At 47.4% G+C, this 15609-nt stretch overlaps 1 protein-coding gene and 1 non-coding gene across 3 annotated transcripts in view; both read right to left on the bottom strand.

Annotated features, from left to right (window-relative positions):
* Nucleotides 1-15609, bottom strand: part of GLYR1 (glyoxylate reductase 1 homolog) — a 35153-nt gene that overhangs the window by 6168 nt on the left and 13376 nt on the right. The window contains exons 6-15 of one of the 2 annotated variants that reach the window (XM_058710711.1): nt 11752-11838; nt 10742-10798; nt 9693-9743; nt 9527-9600; nt 6890-6989; nt 3064-3174; nt 2323-2424; nt 1535-1697; nt 1038-1217; nt 597-721 (exon numbers count right to left, since the gene is read on the bottom strand). In XM_058710711.1, coding sequence (XP_058566694.1) covers nt 597-721; nt 1038-1217; nt 1535-1697; nt 2323-2424; nt 3064-3174; nt 6890-6989; nt 9527-9600; nt 9693-9743; nt 10742-10798; nt 11752-11838 — 1050 coding nt within the window. The remainder of the gene's footprint in view (nt 1-596; nt 722-1037; nt 1218-1534; nt 1698-2322; nt 2425-3063; nt 3175-6889; nt 6990-9526; nt 9601-9692; nt 9744-10741; nt 10799-11751; nt 11839-15609) is intronic. The other variant, XM_058710713.1, reaches the window with a different exon arrangement.
* Nucleotides 7981-8087, bottom strand: LOC131501749 (U6 spliceosomal RNA). The gene has a single exon (XR_009256878.1). It is a non-coding gene; the product is annotated as a U6 spliceosomal RNA (small nuclear RNA).

The raw sequence follows: 15609 nt of genomic DNA, 5'->3' as shown, positions 1-15609 counted from the left end.
TGTCTCCCTCTCTCTCTGCCCCTCCCCCGTTCATGCTCTGTGTCTCTCTGTCCCAAAAATAAATAAAAAACGTTGAAAAAAAAAAATTAAATAAAAAAAAAAAATATATAAAAAAAAGAACCAGAGAAAAAGGCCAGTAAATGTGATCCGAAAAAACTACCAACCTCAACCTAACTGGTATCTGCAGGACATAGTCCTCTTAAGTGCACACAGCACACCCAAAGACAGACCATCTGCTGGTCCACAAAACAAGTCTGAATAAATTTAAAGAACCAAAAATCATACAGGATGTGTTTTTTAACCACAACAGAGACATATTAGTAATCAATAATCATTAGATATGTAGGACAACTCCAATTATATGATACACTTTTGAATAATCCACAGGTCGAAGAAATCACATGGGAAGTAGGCATGGCTAAGAAGGAAGTGTACAGTTTTACATGCTCCTGTCTAGAAACAATGACCTGAGATTCCACCCCAAGAGATGAGACACAAAGCAAAATAAAGATGGGCGGGGGGTGGGGTGGGGTGGGTAGCGAATAGTAAAGACAAAAGGAAGATGGCCAGGGTTGTGCTTCGCCTCTGGCAGGTACCTCGTTGGCTGCAGCTGCCATAGGAGTAGGATGGTTGACCGCATCACCCAGGGCAATGGCTAAGCGGAGATCCTTCTGGATGTACTTCAGGTAGAAATCAGGCTTAAAGTTTCCTTGCAGGATATCTGAGGAAGGAAAGCCACTTATCAGGCAAATTGAATAAACTCTAACTAAGAAGCTATCCGTAGTACTGTCAGGCCTCAACACCTGGCATTTCCTCCCTTTGAAGACACTGAAGAGACAAGTTCCCAACCAGTACCCCCAAATCCCACCTGCCAGGTCTCTGGACCCCCTGTGACCAAGGGCATGGAATGAATGAAGAGAGTGCGTCTTTCACACCCAATGAGCCCTTGAAGAAGAGACTCCTCTGTGAGAGCTGCCTGACTCGGTTTCTCAGCTCCTATCAGAACTAAAATGCAAGAGAGGCCAAAGGCAACTCACTTTGGCACTTCTGGTCCAGGAAGATGCTGGCCAACTGTCCCTGATTGAGGATGTCCAAGAGTGTCTGCTGGGACTGGCCTGTCACTTGGGCCAGGGTCAAGCCCTCAGCGATGGTGGCCATGAAGCTTCCCTGGACCATGTTCACGATCAGCATCATCTTGGCTGCGTTGCCAACCTCACCTGGCCAGGGTAGAGAATGACGGTCACTTCTCAAGAATCTGAGGGCAGGGACTTTCTGCCCACCCTCATCCCTGCTCGGACCCACCTCTACACCCAGGGGAGGCCCCATTCACCTGCCCCTGACAGAACTGGCTCTGACCCTTCGGGCTCTTCCTCCTTCCAGGCACTGACTGTGCAAGTCAAAGGAAACCTTCCCACGGGGGCCCCAGGCAGAGAGGCCGTGCGGGAGTGACGCTGTCATCAGTGCAGTCTAGAGGGGATGTGGCCCACCCAGCCTCCGGGCCTGCAGTGGCCCGACGGGTGGGCAGGCATGTTACCTAGAAAGAAGGAGGTCTTCCCCATTGCCTGGAAGCAGCTGCTGCAGTCCTCATACAAGCCCCTGTCTCCTGCTGCTAAGATCACCAACATCCCGTCATTAGACAGCTGCTGATTCCCTGAGACCGGGGCTTCCAGAAAGCGGCCCCCCCTGGACACAATCACCTGGAAAGGAAAGTCATAGCTTCTGAAGGCCTTGCACCTCACTGGGGTTTCAAGAGGGAACACCTGGCCCTCCACACCTAGGCCCTAGACAGATGCCTGAATCATACGAAGCATGCAGCTAAGCTGAGGTCTCCCCACCTGCTCCCATTTACTTGCAATTTCTTACAAGGACCAAACATGACCATGCTCATGGCTTGGCCGACCATACCTCCTCCAGACACTTCCCTTCTCTGACTTCAGCCACCCTCAGGGCACAGAGGGGCCAGAAGTCACCACGTGGCCCAGCAGCTTAGTGGAAAGAATACTGCTAGGATCAAATGTGGATAGCTGCTTAAACCAAAAAGGTCCTGCCAGCTGCCTGGAATGCTTCTCACTGTGGGTCTCACAGCTCTGGGACCTAATGCCCATCCCAGCTGGGCAACACCTCTCCTCTCATGGCTATTCAGACTAGCTGTGGCTTTGAAAGTAAAGAGCGAAGACAACCTAGTCCCAAGGCTACAGGCCTTTCTTTCTCTCCCTGCTTTTGTCTTTAGAGTAACCAAGTTGCCCACACAGGAGTGATCAGTTAGAGTCTTGGGCTCCAACCACAAGGATGTTGGAAGGCCACCACAAACGAGGCTGCTACCTGGGCCAGCTCAGTGACTGTGTCAGCATCCACTGTTGACATGTCCACATAGCACTTCCCAGGGCGGATCCCTTGCAGTACACCACTGGGGCCCAGCACCAGCTGTGGAGACACAAGGGAGAAGCAATAGCCCAGGCTCTTGGCTAGATGCCCAGGAGCCCCTTAGACCTCAGGTTAGAATTCTGTGGCTTTTTTGGCTCACTTACTGATTAGGAACTAAATATTGAGGCTGAAAAGGGGGAAAGCAAGTGAAATAAGCGTAGGAATGAAAAATACCTCTAGTACGTTCCTAACAATCTTGTAAAAGGGTTGATGTGTTCCTTTTTATTAAAAACCTCCCATTTAAATGATAACCTCAGTATTTTCTTGGGTTTCATTGGATTTACCCGGATTAAACTAGTCACCAGTTTAACAAGATGACTCCTGTACTTGAAATGTGAAAACATACAAATAGAGCCACAGCTAAACAGAGGATCTGGGCACATGGACGCAATACGAATACACAGGGCTCGTCAGCACAGATCTCAGGGACCCTCATTTTTATTCTTTGTTCTGAATCAAAGGAAGTCCGTATTCAATTTACAAAAATATTTTTCACAATGGGGGATGGCCCCAGATGGGAAATTCAACTCCCCCACATGCTATAGACACTCACTCATGGGCAGGGGAGATAGGGTGGGGGAGAGGGAGGCCAGACAGTTTTCCTGGCCACAACATGATGGGAGAAGAGGAGATCCTTACGTCCTTGGCTGCCTTGGGATCTGACACGCAGGCGAAGGTGATGTCACAAGTTGAAACGACTTCAGCGGGGGTTCTTCCTAGGCGGGCCCCCTCCTGGATGAACAAATCACACTGCAAAAGTCACAGATCCTAATGTGAGCTACAGGCAGTGCACAACCAATACAACAACCAGGCCAGAGACACCCTGCCCAGTCCTCCTGGCTGGCCTCTCAAGGGAAGAGGCTGAGGCTAGGAGCTGGGGACACCAGAGTTGGTGGTCCAGCTTTTTGAAGGAAGTAGATTGGGCCCCTTAAGGACCGTCTCATATTTTTGCATAACTGGTGCCTAGAACGAAGTTCTACTTCATAGTAGGCACAAAACAAGTGTCTGCTAAAGGTTTCCTGTTTGAAGAACAGGATGTAAATAGCACCTGTCCGCAACCCTCTGTGGCTGTCTTGGCTGTGGCAAAACCTGCCCAGTGTCCTGGGCTACCCACACCGTGCTGGGGAAGCAGGTCTGGGGCTGGGAGGCTGCCATTCCTTACCGAGATGTTCCTGGGTGTCTAAAAGCTTTAACTTTTCTTCCTTGAGAATTAAAATTACCCACCTCATAACAAAACATTATCAATATTTCAGTTTTTTCCTTTTCCAAAATCATTTAAAGAAGTAATTAGAATAACATGAACCTATTTTGTAACCAACTTTTAATATCATGTGTGATTTACATTTATCCACATTACAGTCTTTCTTAATTATTGTTTATAATGGATGGCTGCAGAATATCCCGTTGAGACACACCTGAATTTACCTAATGGCTCTCCCGAAGTTCACTATCAAACCTGCTTTTAATTATAAATGACTCCAGGGGCGCCTGTGTGGCTCAATTGATCAAGCATTCGATTTTTGATTTTAGCTCAGGTCATGATTTCACCATTGTGAGACTGAGCCCTGGATTGGGCTCAGTGGCAAGTATGGAGCCTGCCTGGGATTCTCTTTCCCTCTCTCCCCTGCTCGTTCTCTCTCTTTCAAAATAAACAAACTTAAAAAAAAAAGTGACTCCAACTAATATCTTTATGTACAATTCTTTTCCTTTATGTTTTGAATCTAGGTCCCCGAAAGTAGAATAAACAGGTTCCAAATGGTGTTCAAGTTCTTAATACACATAGACAAATGGCTTTCCAGTGGAGCCATGTTAATTTACAATGATCACTGGCAAGGTATCACATCACCAGCACTGAGTACATCATTTAAAAACAACAAACAAGCATCCGTAAATACATAAAAACTCTGCCCTACTTGATGATTTAACCAGCCAAACCCAGTAACTTTTTGTTTGATATGTATTTTGATTATTCTTGATTATTGAACCTTTTACATATTTTTTAATTTCATAAAAAATTTTTTAGGTAGGCTCCATGCCCAATGTGGGGCTTGAACTCATGAAGATGAGATCAAGAGTCATAGGCTCCACCAACTGAGCCAGGCAGGTGCTCCAATTACTGAACCTTTTAAATTTAATATCTTCGTTTATTGTTTCTTTTGTAAGCTATTGTGTGTATCATATTTGCTATAAGCACGTTTGGTTGATGTACACTTTAGTCTATTTTCAATTTATTTTAGTACGTGGTAGGAGGTGAGAGTAGCATTTCCCCAAACTTGCAATCAGTCGTCCTGAACAGAACTTACTGACTGACCTTTCTCCTATCTCACTGATTCGTACAGAGCCACCTCTATCAGATGAAGCCCCAGCTGTCCATGTCCAGCCTACCTGATGGGTGTGCTTCTTTATCACGGTACACAACAACTCAGCCTTTTAGTATATCGCTTTATGTTTTAAACTTTGCTTGAGAGAGATCTCATTACTTTCTTTTCTGAAAATATGTTTTCCATTAGCTATTCCAGAAGAACCAGAGAGTAATTTTTTTTTTTTTTTTTTTTTTTTTTTTTTTTTTTGCCAAGATAGTTTAAAACAATTCTACAGGGATGGTCAAAAATTAGATGGCTTTCTAAAAATGTTTATTTATTTGAGAGACGGAGACCGCCCATGTGAGCTGGGGAGGGGCAGGGAGAGAAGGAGAGAGAGAATCCCAAGTAGGCTCTGCGCTATCAGTGCAGAGCCCAATGTGGGAGCCAAACTCACAAACCATGAGATTATGACCTGAGCCAAGAGAGCCAGATGCTTAACCGACTCAGTCACCCCAAAGAATTAGACAAGTTTTTAAAGATGACATTTACTACTTAAGTTGTGCCAAGCATGGTGCTGAGTACTTTACATCATCTCATTTAATCTTTTGCACAGATGACAACTCTGAGACTTAGGGAGATAAACAGCGTTGCTAAAGAAGGTGAGCAGGATGGCTGTAACTTGGATTTAGGTCTGTCTGATTCCACACCAGATTCCTAACTGCTATGCTCTACTGCTTTCCCATAAATTAATCTGGAAAGAATGGCCATGTTTACATAACATTTAGGTTTTCCAATCAAAATACAGGATGGCAAGAGGCACTTCTATCAAAGGGGAAGGCACTTATAAGGAAAACCCTGACTCTCCCAACTTCTACAACTGTGCATCTACATTTCCTGGTTACCCTTGCCTCAAATCACAACCAATACTGCCGATGGGACCTGATCACCCTCCTGACTTAGGTCCCCACAGCCCCTACCCAATGCCCAGCAGCTGAAGCCCAAATCCTTCAGTAAGGCTTTCAGGGCCTTCAGTGCCCTTTCCCCCACAGACCCTTTGAATCTCCAACCAGTTCCTTTTATCCTTGAAAAGGCATTTGTTTCATTAGAGTGATTTTTTTTTTTTTTTTTTTTTTTTTTTTACCTTGCCAAGAACATTTCTGTTAATTCTAATCCATTAGGCCTGCCACCTCCTTCAGCAACCACTCTCCTACCACAGCTGCACCTAGCTGCACATGGGGTGCTCATCCAGTCACTTTGTAAGCACATGTTCAGCCACGCAGGCTCCCAACAGGCTGGTCCTTCTTCAGTCTCTTCCTGTGTTCCTGGTGAGTACAGGGCTTTAGTTTCTTGTACTCAGACTACTGTTCTTCACCTTTTCTTGGATAAGAACTTGATGGGAGAAGCCATGGCTTCTCTCCAGTGCAGAGGTGCACATTCAGACCTGGGGTTCCATTTCAGGGGATGCACAGACCCTTGAAGTGATGGACCACCACCCTAGGTTAAGAACTTCTAAACCTGTCCTGCCCACTTTGGTTGCCGTTAGCCATGGGAGACTATTACATTTAAGTGATGTAAAATTAAAATTTCAATTCTTAAGTCGTACTAGCCATTGATTCAAGTGCTGAAGAGCCACATGTGACTAGTGGGTGTCACACTGGACAAATCCTGGACATCTCCATCACTGCAGAATGCTCTACTGCAAGGTGCTGTTAATACAATCCCAATGACAGAATACAGTGCAGCCATGCAAAAGGAAGAAATAAATCTATCTCCACACATTCGGTATCAATGAACTACTAACACACATGTATTTGCACGTGCATGAACAAAAGGATACAAACACCTGATGTGAGCTACCTCAGCTAATGGCAAGGAAGGGAGAATTTCACTTCTTTTTATAGGCCTGTATGTTTTTAAGTGTTTACTTTTTATAAACAGCATCCTAAGCTTATATCCTTTTATAAATAACATCCTAAGCTTCTGTACCTCCATCTTTACTTGCCTGAACTATAGAGCTTGGCTCTATACTTGGCTACTCTACACATGCAAAATGCTGAGCGGAGACAATAGGAAGATTCCTATCCTCAGTTACTAGTTACTCCAACTCCAAGGGTCAAGGGTTTGTCCCACCCCGCCTGACAAGCACCACCACGAATGCTTACTTTCTCTGCAGTCCGGTTCCAGACGGTTACTGTGTGACCCATTTTTAGCAAGTTGGAGACGATGCCACTTCCCATGAGCCCAAGGCCCAAAAATCCTATCCTGAAAAAGAGAGACACTGATCGGTTCAGGGTGGAGTGGGACCGTGGTCACCAGAAACCACTCAGCGGCTGGCAGCACCACAGCAGAGCCGGAAGCAGTGTGTGTATGTTGTGCCTTTTCTTACCCTGCCATTGTTTAAAAGTGTCCCTCAACTGAAATGGGCTTTTCTAGACCTTTGCCTGCCACAGAAAGAGGTGTGCCTCTCATATGGTTTAGGGCAAGTCTCCCAAATTGTTTCCTTACTGCTGTGATAGACGGCCTGAGCTTTTAATTCCGTTAGAGCAAGAAAGCAGGCTTCTGTCTTCGGCTCTTGCAACAGCTTCCTGATCGACCCCTTCAAATGCCTGGCTTTCAGATGCCACTTTAAAACACATCAGCATCCATGACAAGTGACTGGAGTGATGTGCTCAGGATCAGCAAACTTCTTCAACTGTAGGAATCAGGATCGGTCTTCGTCTCCCTGTCCAGCTCTACTTCTGACACTACACTTGTGTTCTTCCCGCTACCAGCAGAGACGGGTCTTGACCCTCTTCAAAGCTTCCTTTGGAGCCAATCTTTTCCAGAGCACGAATTCTTCCTACGCCTGCCTTCTCCTGACCCCGTCACGGCTTTCCACTGGCCCGTCCACAGTTCTCCACCACACCCTTGTAATTGTAGGCCCATCCTCATCTTTGGGGAGTAAAGTTCAGGTGGACAGCATGCCTGTTCACTTTCACGCCCGGTAGCCTGCTCCTTTGTGCAACCCAGAGAACTCGGGGGCTGTTGGCTACTACTGCCATTTCTACTGCTTTTACAGGTGATTTTATCTTACCCCACGGTCTCTTTCTGGTTCTTGCACTTCACTCCTTGTATGTGATATGGCTAACCAATGCCTCTTTCTTCATTTCTTATTCCTTGGTGTGCTGGTTTTTGGCTTGGGTTTCTCTCCACAGCTTCTCCACCTCACTTGATCTGAGTTACCCTTTTATTTTTTTTTTTAATTTTATTTTTTTAAAAATATGGAAGCTTCACGGATTTGCCTGTCATCCTTGCGCAAGGGCCGTGCTAACCTTCTCTGTATCGTTCCAATGCTAGTCCATGTGCTGCCGCAGCGAGAACCCTATTAGCCTTTTAGTATTCTCGGTCTCCTGGGGTCACATCCACAGCCACCTCTGCAAACTGGCTCTTGTACTGAAAGGGTCCCCTCATCCTTGCTGGGATACAGATTCTCCCATGCTCCCCCAGCCTGAATCCAATGATGAAAACAGAATCTACCACCTTCCTCACCGAATGGCACCCTCGCCCACTAAGCTTCAGCCAAAGCTCAAAACCAGGAGATCTTTTGTCATTCACAGTTGTCTGAGTAGTGCCAGTTTCCCCTAGGATTCTAAACCATGGCAGACTAATTCTCTTTCCTTTTCTTGGCATTTGAGGACACCCAGCAGACCACATAGCTGCTTCACCTTGTAGCTGGCTTATCTTCGTGTCAAGAAAGGGTCTGGCTAACAGGGCAACAAAGGCGTTAGGTGGAAGCACTGGACTCTGTCCTCAGCCCTGTCCTTGTCTTTTCGTAAAAAAATCAACAGTCCTCCTGAAATCAGTGGGTGATACCCACCTCCCCTTTCATTAGCACATAACATGCCTGTGTCTTCTCCACTCCACCCACCCAGGGACGTTCACCCAAAATAAACAGTAGGATCAAGCATGTTGTCAGCATGAAAACTCATAAATCAAGTAAAAGATGTACTGTTTTTGTCTGAGAAAGAACCGCATGGGAGATACAGACGGCAGCTTCAGACTGGGCCATCTTGCTCAAGGGAGTGGTCCGTCTTGGCACTTTCATCACCATGACCACAAACACCATCAGAGTAAGGGCAGGGGTGTGTGTGGGCACAAGCTAAGCTCTGGGGACCACAGTCAAGGCTCTCGTACCTGCCCAGGCAGGGCAGAGAGGTGCTGACAGGTGCACAAGAAGGACCAGGTGGCGACGGCAGGGAGAGCTGGGAAAGGCAGGACAATGGGCTTTACTCCAAACATCTTCACCTCTCACCCCCCACTTGCCTCCACCACAGCCAATTTCTGGGTTTTCATCACTGTTCTACTGAGCCAGTGGTTCTCAAAGTGTGGCCTCTTGACTGGCAGCGGCAGCATACCCAGGAAGGCGTCTAAGACACAAATTCTTGAGCTCTACTCCAGACATAGTGACTGAGAAACCCAGGGGCGAGGGGCCCTAGCAACTGGCGCTTTACACGCAGCCTTCCAGGTGATTCTGAGGCACAAGAAAGTCTGAGAACCACCAAACTGAGTGTTCTTCCTACTCGAAGAGCCACCAGTGAGCTATGAAGCCAACCCCATTGTATATTTATAGGACCAGGGTCTACCGCAGGTAAAATTACCCTCAGGCAAAACAATGTCATTAAAAGTTACAACCTTCTCCCTCTTTCCACTCAGTCCCAGCAATGGCTGGGATACAACCCTTAAAGAGCCCCCTTAAAGAGTCATCCCCAACTCCCTAACAGAACTAGAATCATAAGAAGCGTTTTCATCAAAGGTCTTACTTTTTGTCTGTGGGTGTGATGCTGCCATTCACGGCTGTGCTGTCTGCTGCCTGGATGGAGGTGGACCCGGTTTCCTAGGGAAAGAAAGCACAAATCATCAGGTCAGTCTGCCCACGGCAAGGGCCCCAGTGGAAGAAAAAAATAGGGTAATATGGAACCTACGTACCTCTTCACATATTTTCAACTTCTTTGTGATTGCTTGGTAACAGACAGCTGGCTAATAAACGAGGGAAAAAAACCATTTATTAAACCGAATGCTTAACTGGTCTTCGTTATAAATTGCTTAAGAAGTTTGGCCTAAAATGTGGCATTAACACTGAAAACTTATTTGCTGTTCGACTTTACTGATTTCCAAGTAACACATTAGAAAGTGAACACACACTACCTCACTCAATTATCTACACAACTCTGCAAGGTGCTTTTGCTGCTGATGACATTAAGGATCAGATGTATTAAGTCATGTGCCCAGAATTACAAAGCTAGCCAGTGTAACTAGGCTTGGAACCCACATCTGTCCATCTCCAAAGCCGTAGCCTATCAGGTCCCATCAAGACTCAGCCTAACTCATGGCCTTGCAGATACTCTGGGAAGCTTTCCCTCCACAACCCAATGGTCCAGAGAGATGGTCTCCCCAGTTAAACCTGAGAATGTGCCCACCCAACAGTGTGGGCTACCTGACGGGTGCTGACAGCTCATGAGGTCTGGCTTCTGCCCTAGACTCTGAAGGTAACCACAAATGTCTCAACCACACAGCTGCTGAGTCTTAAGTGCTTTTTTTTATTTTTTGGTTTACTTTTAATTTTAATAACACCTAATTCATGAGTGAGTCTCTATGTGACTTTTTTTTTTTTTATTTTATTTTTTTTTTTCAACGTTTTTTATTTATTTTTGGGACAGAGAGAGACAAAGCATGAACGGGGGAGGGGCAGAGAGAGGGAGACACAGAATCGCAAACAGGCTCCAGGCTCCGAGCCATCAGCCCAGAGCCTGACGCGGGGCTCGAACTCACGGACCGCGAGATCGTGACCTGGCTGAAGTCGGACGCTTAACCGACTGCGCCACCCAGGCGCCCCTCTATGTGACTTTTTAACTCGTTGCTCTGGGCAGTGGTACAGGCAGAGCTTGACTTTTCAGATTAGTAGGGAGCCGTGGAGCCACATTGTCCCCTCAGGCCAGCCCCTGACCAAGGATCAAGAATGTCAAAGGTCAACTTACCTTCTCAGTTTGGCTGAGCAGGAAATGATGGAAATGAGGGTCTGCATCTTTCACAGGCTAAAACCAGAAAATGATGAAATAAAACAAGTTATTTCCCACCAGAGATCACCTTGCATGGTTAACTGCCTGGTAACTTGACTCTTCTCTGGCTGAAACCCCTTCGGGAACTGGTCTCGACTATACGATGGCCTGGAAGCACCTTCCCACTGTTGGTCAAAGCCTTTTTACAAAGGACCCCTGTTTCAGCTAGAGGGAAACTGACTACAAGTGGAAAAGGAGAAACAATTCTGTCAGGATGGTATACAAATTATTCCAGTAACACTGCAGGAAAATATTTAAGAGGCACAATGCTATTTTTAAAACAGCATTCACCAGTCCCTTTGGATAACCCAGCAGACAGGGCCAAATCAATTCTCAGGACTCTTCCAATTTTAGGGTTTCAGCCTACTTGTGTCTGGTGCCAGCCCCTCGAGTGTCTCGTCTCACGGAGGATCAATATAAACAGAAACACAGTGGCAATGAGTGCAGGCCTTTCAAGGGCTTTTTCACAATTAGGCTCAACAGGAGATGAGGGCATCCTTTCCAAGGATGAAACAATGTGCAGCTACTGAATAGCAGAGTTGCAGTGAAAGATTGTCTATAAAGCATCAAGTGAAAAAAATTTGTGGGCCAATCTCACATTTGTGAAAACCAACCCTATTTCCAACAATAAAAACCCCATGTGGGTCTGTAATTCTATAAATGATGGCTGAGTTGGGGGAGTGTACTAAAGGGTCTGGAAGAAGTTGCATCAAACCTGACAGTGAGCACCCCTGAGGGTGGAGACTTGCAATTTCCCCATCATACACCTCGGAACCGTCTGGCCATTTAAAAAAGGGGGAAAGGACAAGTGCCTCACACAGGTCAGGAAACTAGCTTGGAGGCCAGGCTTAACTTGGCCTGTGGGCGGGGGGTGGGGTGGGGTGGGGTGGGGTGGGGTGGGGTGGGGGTGGGGGTGGGGGGGGTGTTACCTCGCTCACAGTTGGCTGCCATTTAAACGCGGCCATCGGTCCAGCCATCACCCCCTTCACGGTACTAGACTCAGGGATGGTGAGATCCTACGGAGGGAAAGGCAGATGGTCAAGACACTGTGGCGACCTCAGTAGATGTCTTCCTGCCCCAAATCAGGAAGCACTTCTTCACTGATCTGCTTCCTTTAGTCACATGCCACCTTAAACTAAACCCCTACCCAGCTCCATGGTCTCAGCGTCAGTCCCCAGGCACGGTTCTGACTGTCCATTGCAGGGAACCAGCCAAGTTCCCATCGACAGGGAGTGAGCCTTTCTTCTCTGTTGAGATAACAAAATATCTTCTTGTGCCCAAGTTTCACGAGGACAGATATCACTGGAAAACTCAACTATGGTGTGCAGTGTTATCAGCAAGTCACAGGTAAGATTTCCTTACGGCCAGTAACGAACATTCAGAAAACAGCACCAGCTTTAGAGGGAATCCACTGCATCTCGAAAAGACTGAGAAAACCACACGGTGCTGATGAGGAAATGTGCCCAACGTTTTAGCTACTAAATGACAAAGCCAGACTTCAAACCCAGGGCAACTGGGGGCCAAGAGTTCCACTCCTTCCCCAGGCTGATGCAAGGGCAGGACCCAGTGGAATGCGGTGCGCCCCCTCAACCAACAGTCTGGCCCACACTCATCCTGGGCAGAGGTGCTGCTTCAGCTTCACACCTGCTGTGCTCTCATCCTTTCCACCACTGAGTTTACCTCACGCTCACTTTCCACATGTGTGATCTTCCGGCCACAGTGGCCCCCTGACATTTCTACTTGGTATCTAATGGGATTCTTGGCCTGCTGAACTCTGGATCTCCTGCCCAAGCAGCTCCTTACAATGTCTTCGCAATCTTAGAAAAGCAGCTCCGTTCTATCAGGCTGAGATCTTTGTACTTCTTCTTGATCCTGCCTCCTCTTTCCTCTTATCTCTTGGCAACGATTATGGCTTTACAATTGGGGATCTGCAACCCCTCCTTACTGCCCCACTGCTTACACCCACGCTCAGGCCACCATCATCTGTCACTTGGACAACAGCAAAATGGATCTCTCTGCTGCTGGTCTGAAACCCTGCACTGTAGACTGTACATAGCAGCCAGAATGAAGCATGTCACTCCTCTGCTGAAAACCGACGTCTGGTCTCGCACAGTCAGGCTAAAACCTTTATTACCATGGGGCGCTACAAGTTTTACAACCCCACTCCACACTAATCCCTGACCTCGTGTCCTATTATTTTCTACCCCCTCACCACTTTCCAACTCACTGGCAACTCCTTGGCCTGCTACCCATTCTCGAACACACCAAGCATATGCCTGCCCCAGGGCCTTTGCAATACTGGGAATGCCCTTCCAACAGTTATGTGCTTGGCTCACATGCTCACTTTAGATTTCTGCTGAAGTGTCACCTTATCGGGATGCTTTCCCTGACCTCTCTGTCTTCCCCCATTAGAATATGATGCTGATGTGATTATGAGTAAATTCTATGAAAGCAAGACCTTTTCCAATTTTGTTTACCTTGTACCCCTCGCTGGGAGCCATGTCTGGCAGAGAAGATGTTCACTGTGGAAGAAGTGAACATGAGAGAGGCCTTGTCTAACTATCATGCTGCTTTATCTCTAGACACCTGGCCTGTGTTGGAGCTGCACAACATCTGCTGAATGAAGAGCTCTGGGGAAAAATGAGGCCTAGTGCAATACTGTCCAAAGAAAGTGCCGCCGTGATGGACACGTTCCACGTCTGTCCCCTGTGGGTAGGGGCAATACAGCTCCAGTGACCTGCCTCAGGCCTCAGAAGGACGGTGAGGTGGAGCGCACTGACTCTCTACCTGGCACCAACCAGAGGCCCCGACTCCCAAATCATCACTCTCTGCACTACTCAGGGATTTTAGGAGCCACAGGACTGACGGTTCTGTCAGGCTCGTGTGTGCCTAGAGCTGCAGTTTTACTTCTCGGCTCAGGACTCAGAAATAAGAGCCCCTGAGAGAGGAGAGAGCACACCTCTCATGCCAGAGTCTAGGCATGAACCCAGCCTTCCCCTGTGTGCAAGTAACTGACACCTCCACCGTCAAGGTCAGCCTTTTCCACTAATCCTCATGGGGCAGGGGATTACGGCTCAGAAGAGCCAACAACCAGGGCTTTGCCCAGTTATCAGCCTAGGCTACTGCTGTTTCAGAAAGAAGTCTGACAGCCAAATGACAATTGTGTAGCAACACACGCTCTTTTTTAAACTATAAGACCTATTAGATCAGAAGATGTACCAAAATTCCAAGCCCATTTTCTCTACATCCCTGAAGGTGCTTGATTAAGACCAACAGTCCCAACTAAAACAGCTGAGTCTGCCCTGCACCACTAGCCATGGCTCCTTCCTCTCCAGCTGACAAATCCTTTACTAGAGGCTGGGCCAAGCAAGGAAGCTACAGAAAGGACTCTGCTAAAGGTAAATAGTAGGCAGAGCCCTTGGCTGAGGACCTGGCTCGGAGAACAGCCAGCAGCAGTGTTACTACCCCTGATTAATAATTCAGACTCAAGGGCAAACTGTTCTTCCCTGGGAACCCGTGAGAAGAGTCTCTGCAGTAAGCCAGCGGTGGCCTCTGGTTCAGCTAAAACCACTATGCTTTCACTGTACAACGGGCCACTGACAAAGGTAAAGCCGGTGACCAAATGTGAGTGCACTGCACACACTCCTCTAGGTACTCTGCTCTTTTTTGCTCGTTTCCTTCTTATAACAAAGTGGGGGGAAGGGTATCATGATCAGACCAGGAAAGCAAAGCAAAGGTAGCTGGCCAAGGTCACACAGCGGCACCAGTTAGAGTCACAGCTCTGACTCCAGGCCAGCCTGAGACCTCCTCCTAACCTCTCCTGTACACTTCCCTTGATCCAAAGAGAAGCTGTTTCTGTCCAGGGCTAGCACAGGAATTGGCAGGCTCCATAGCTTTAGAAAGCAGAAAACAGGAATTCGGAGAACAGTATAAAACCCGACAGTTCAGATTCCTCTGGATCCCCAGGAAATCAATCTAATTGGACCAAATTAGATCACACCCCCTAAAAAGTTCTTCATGCACCACAGCTAGCTTCCTAAACCTTCTCCACCTTTGGCTGGTGGTTCCCTGTGCTCGCGGTCAGCCAGGGCTGGCACAACTGCCAGTCACTCTCTCTACTCTCAATCGCAGGTTATTTGACAGCAAGAAGCACCCTCTGTGATGCAGAGGTCACTGAGTAGCAGCCCACAGGCTCAGTCTAGCCCCGAGATGTTCCTTTGGACCTAAATGTATTTTAAAATTTTAAACTGGTTTGTAACATGTAAAACTGGAATGTTTCACATAAAAATCTGTATTTTCAGCTTCTCTTGAGAAAAAGCAGACAATTTGGCAAAAGTTGGCTGGAACCCCATGGATGGAGCATGACCTCCCCAGAGCGCCAGCTGCCACACCTCATGCTCTCAGCACGGAGGCAGATCGGGGATGTGGACCCTCTGCCAGCTCCCCTTGCTTCCTTCTATTACCTGTCTGGTCTTGCTGGTGTCTGAATTTGCATGCCTTGACCTGATGATGTCTGGTGTTTCATCATGGCCTTATCACCCAACTGTTTCTGCCAGACATCTGGCTCTTGTCCCCTCGACTGTGCTCTAACAATCCTCCCCTGTGTTTTGACAGACTACCTCCTCCATCTTGAATTCTCTTCCCTTGGCTTTCGAGACTTGACCCAAATCTTTTCAGGAAGGTGGAAGGCACATCATTTCTGTTTCACTTCAGTATGAGGATCCTCCGACCCCTCGCAACTCTGACCTATGGACAATCTCACTGCAAAGCAGACTTCTGTCCTTCTC

Source organism: Neofelis nebulosa, chromosome 18 (genome assembly GCF_028018385.1).
Source record: "Neofelis nebulosa isolate mNeoNeb1 chromosome 18, mNeoNeb1.pri, whole genome shotgun sequence".
NCBI lineage: Eukaryota > Metazoa > Chordata > Mammalia > Carnivora > Felidae > Neofelis > Neofelis nebulosa.
The sequence above is the reverse complement of the archived record's forward strand: the minus strand, read 5'-3'. Positions and strand labels throughout refer to the sequence as shown.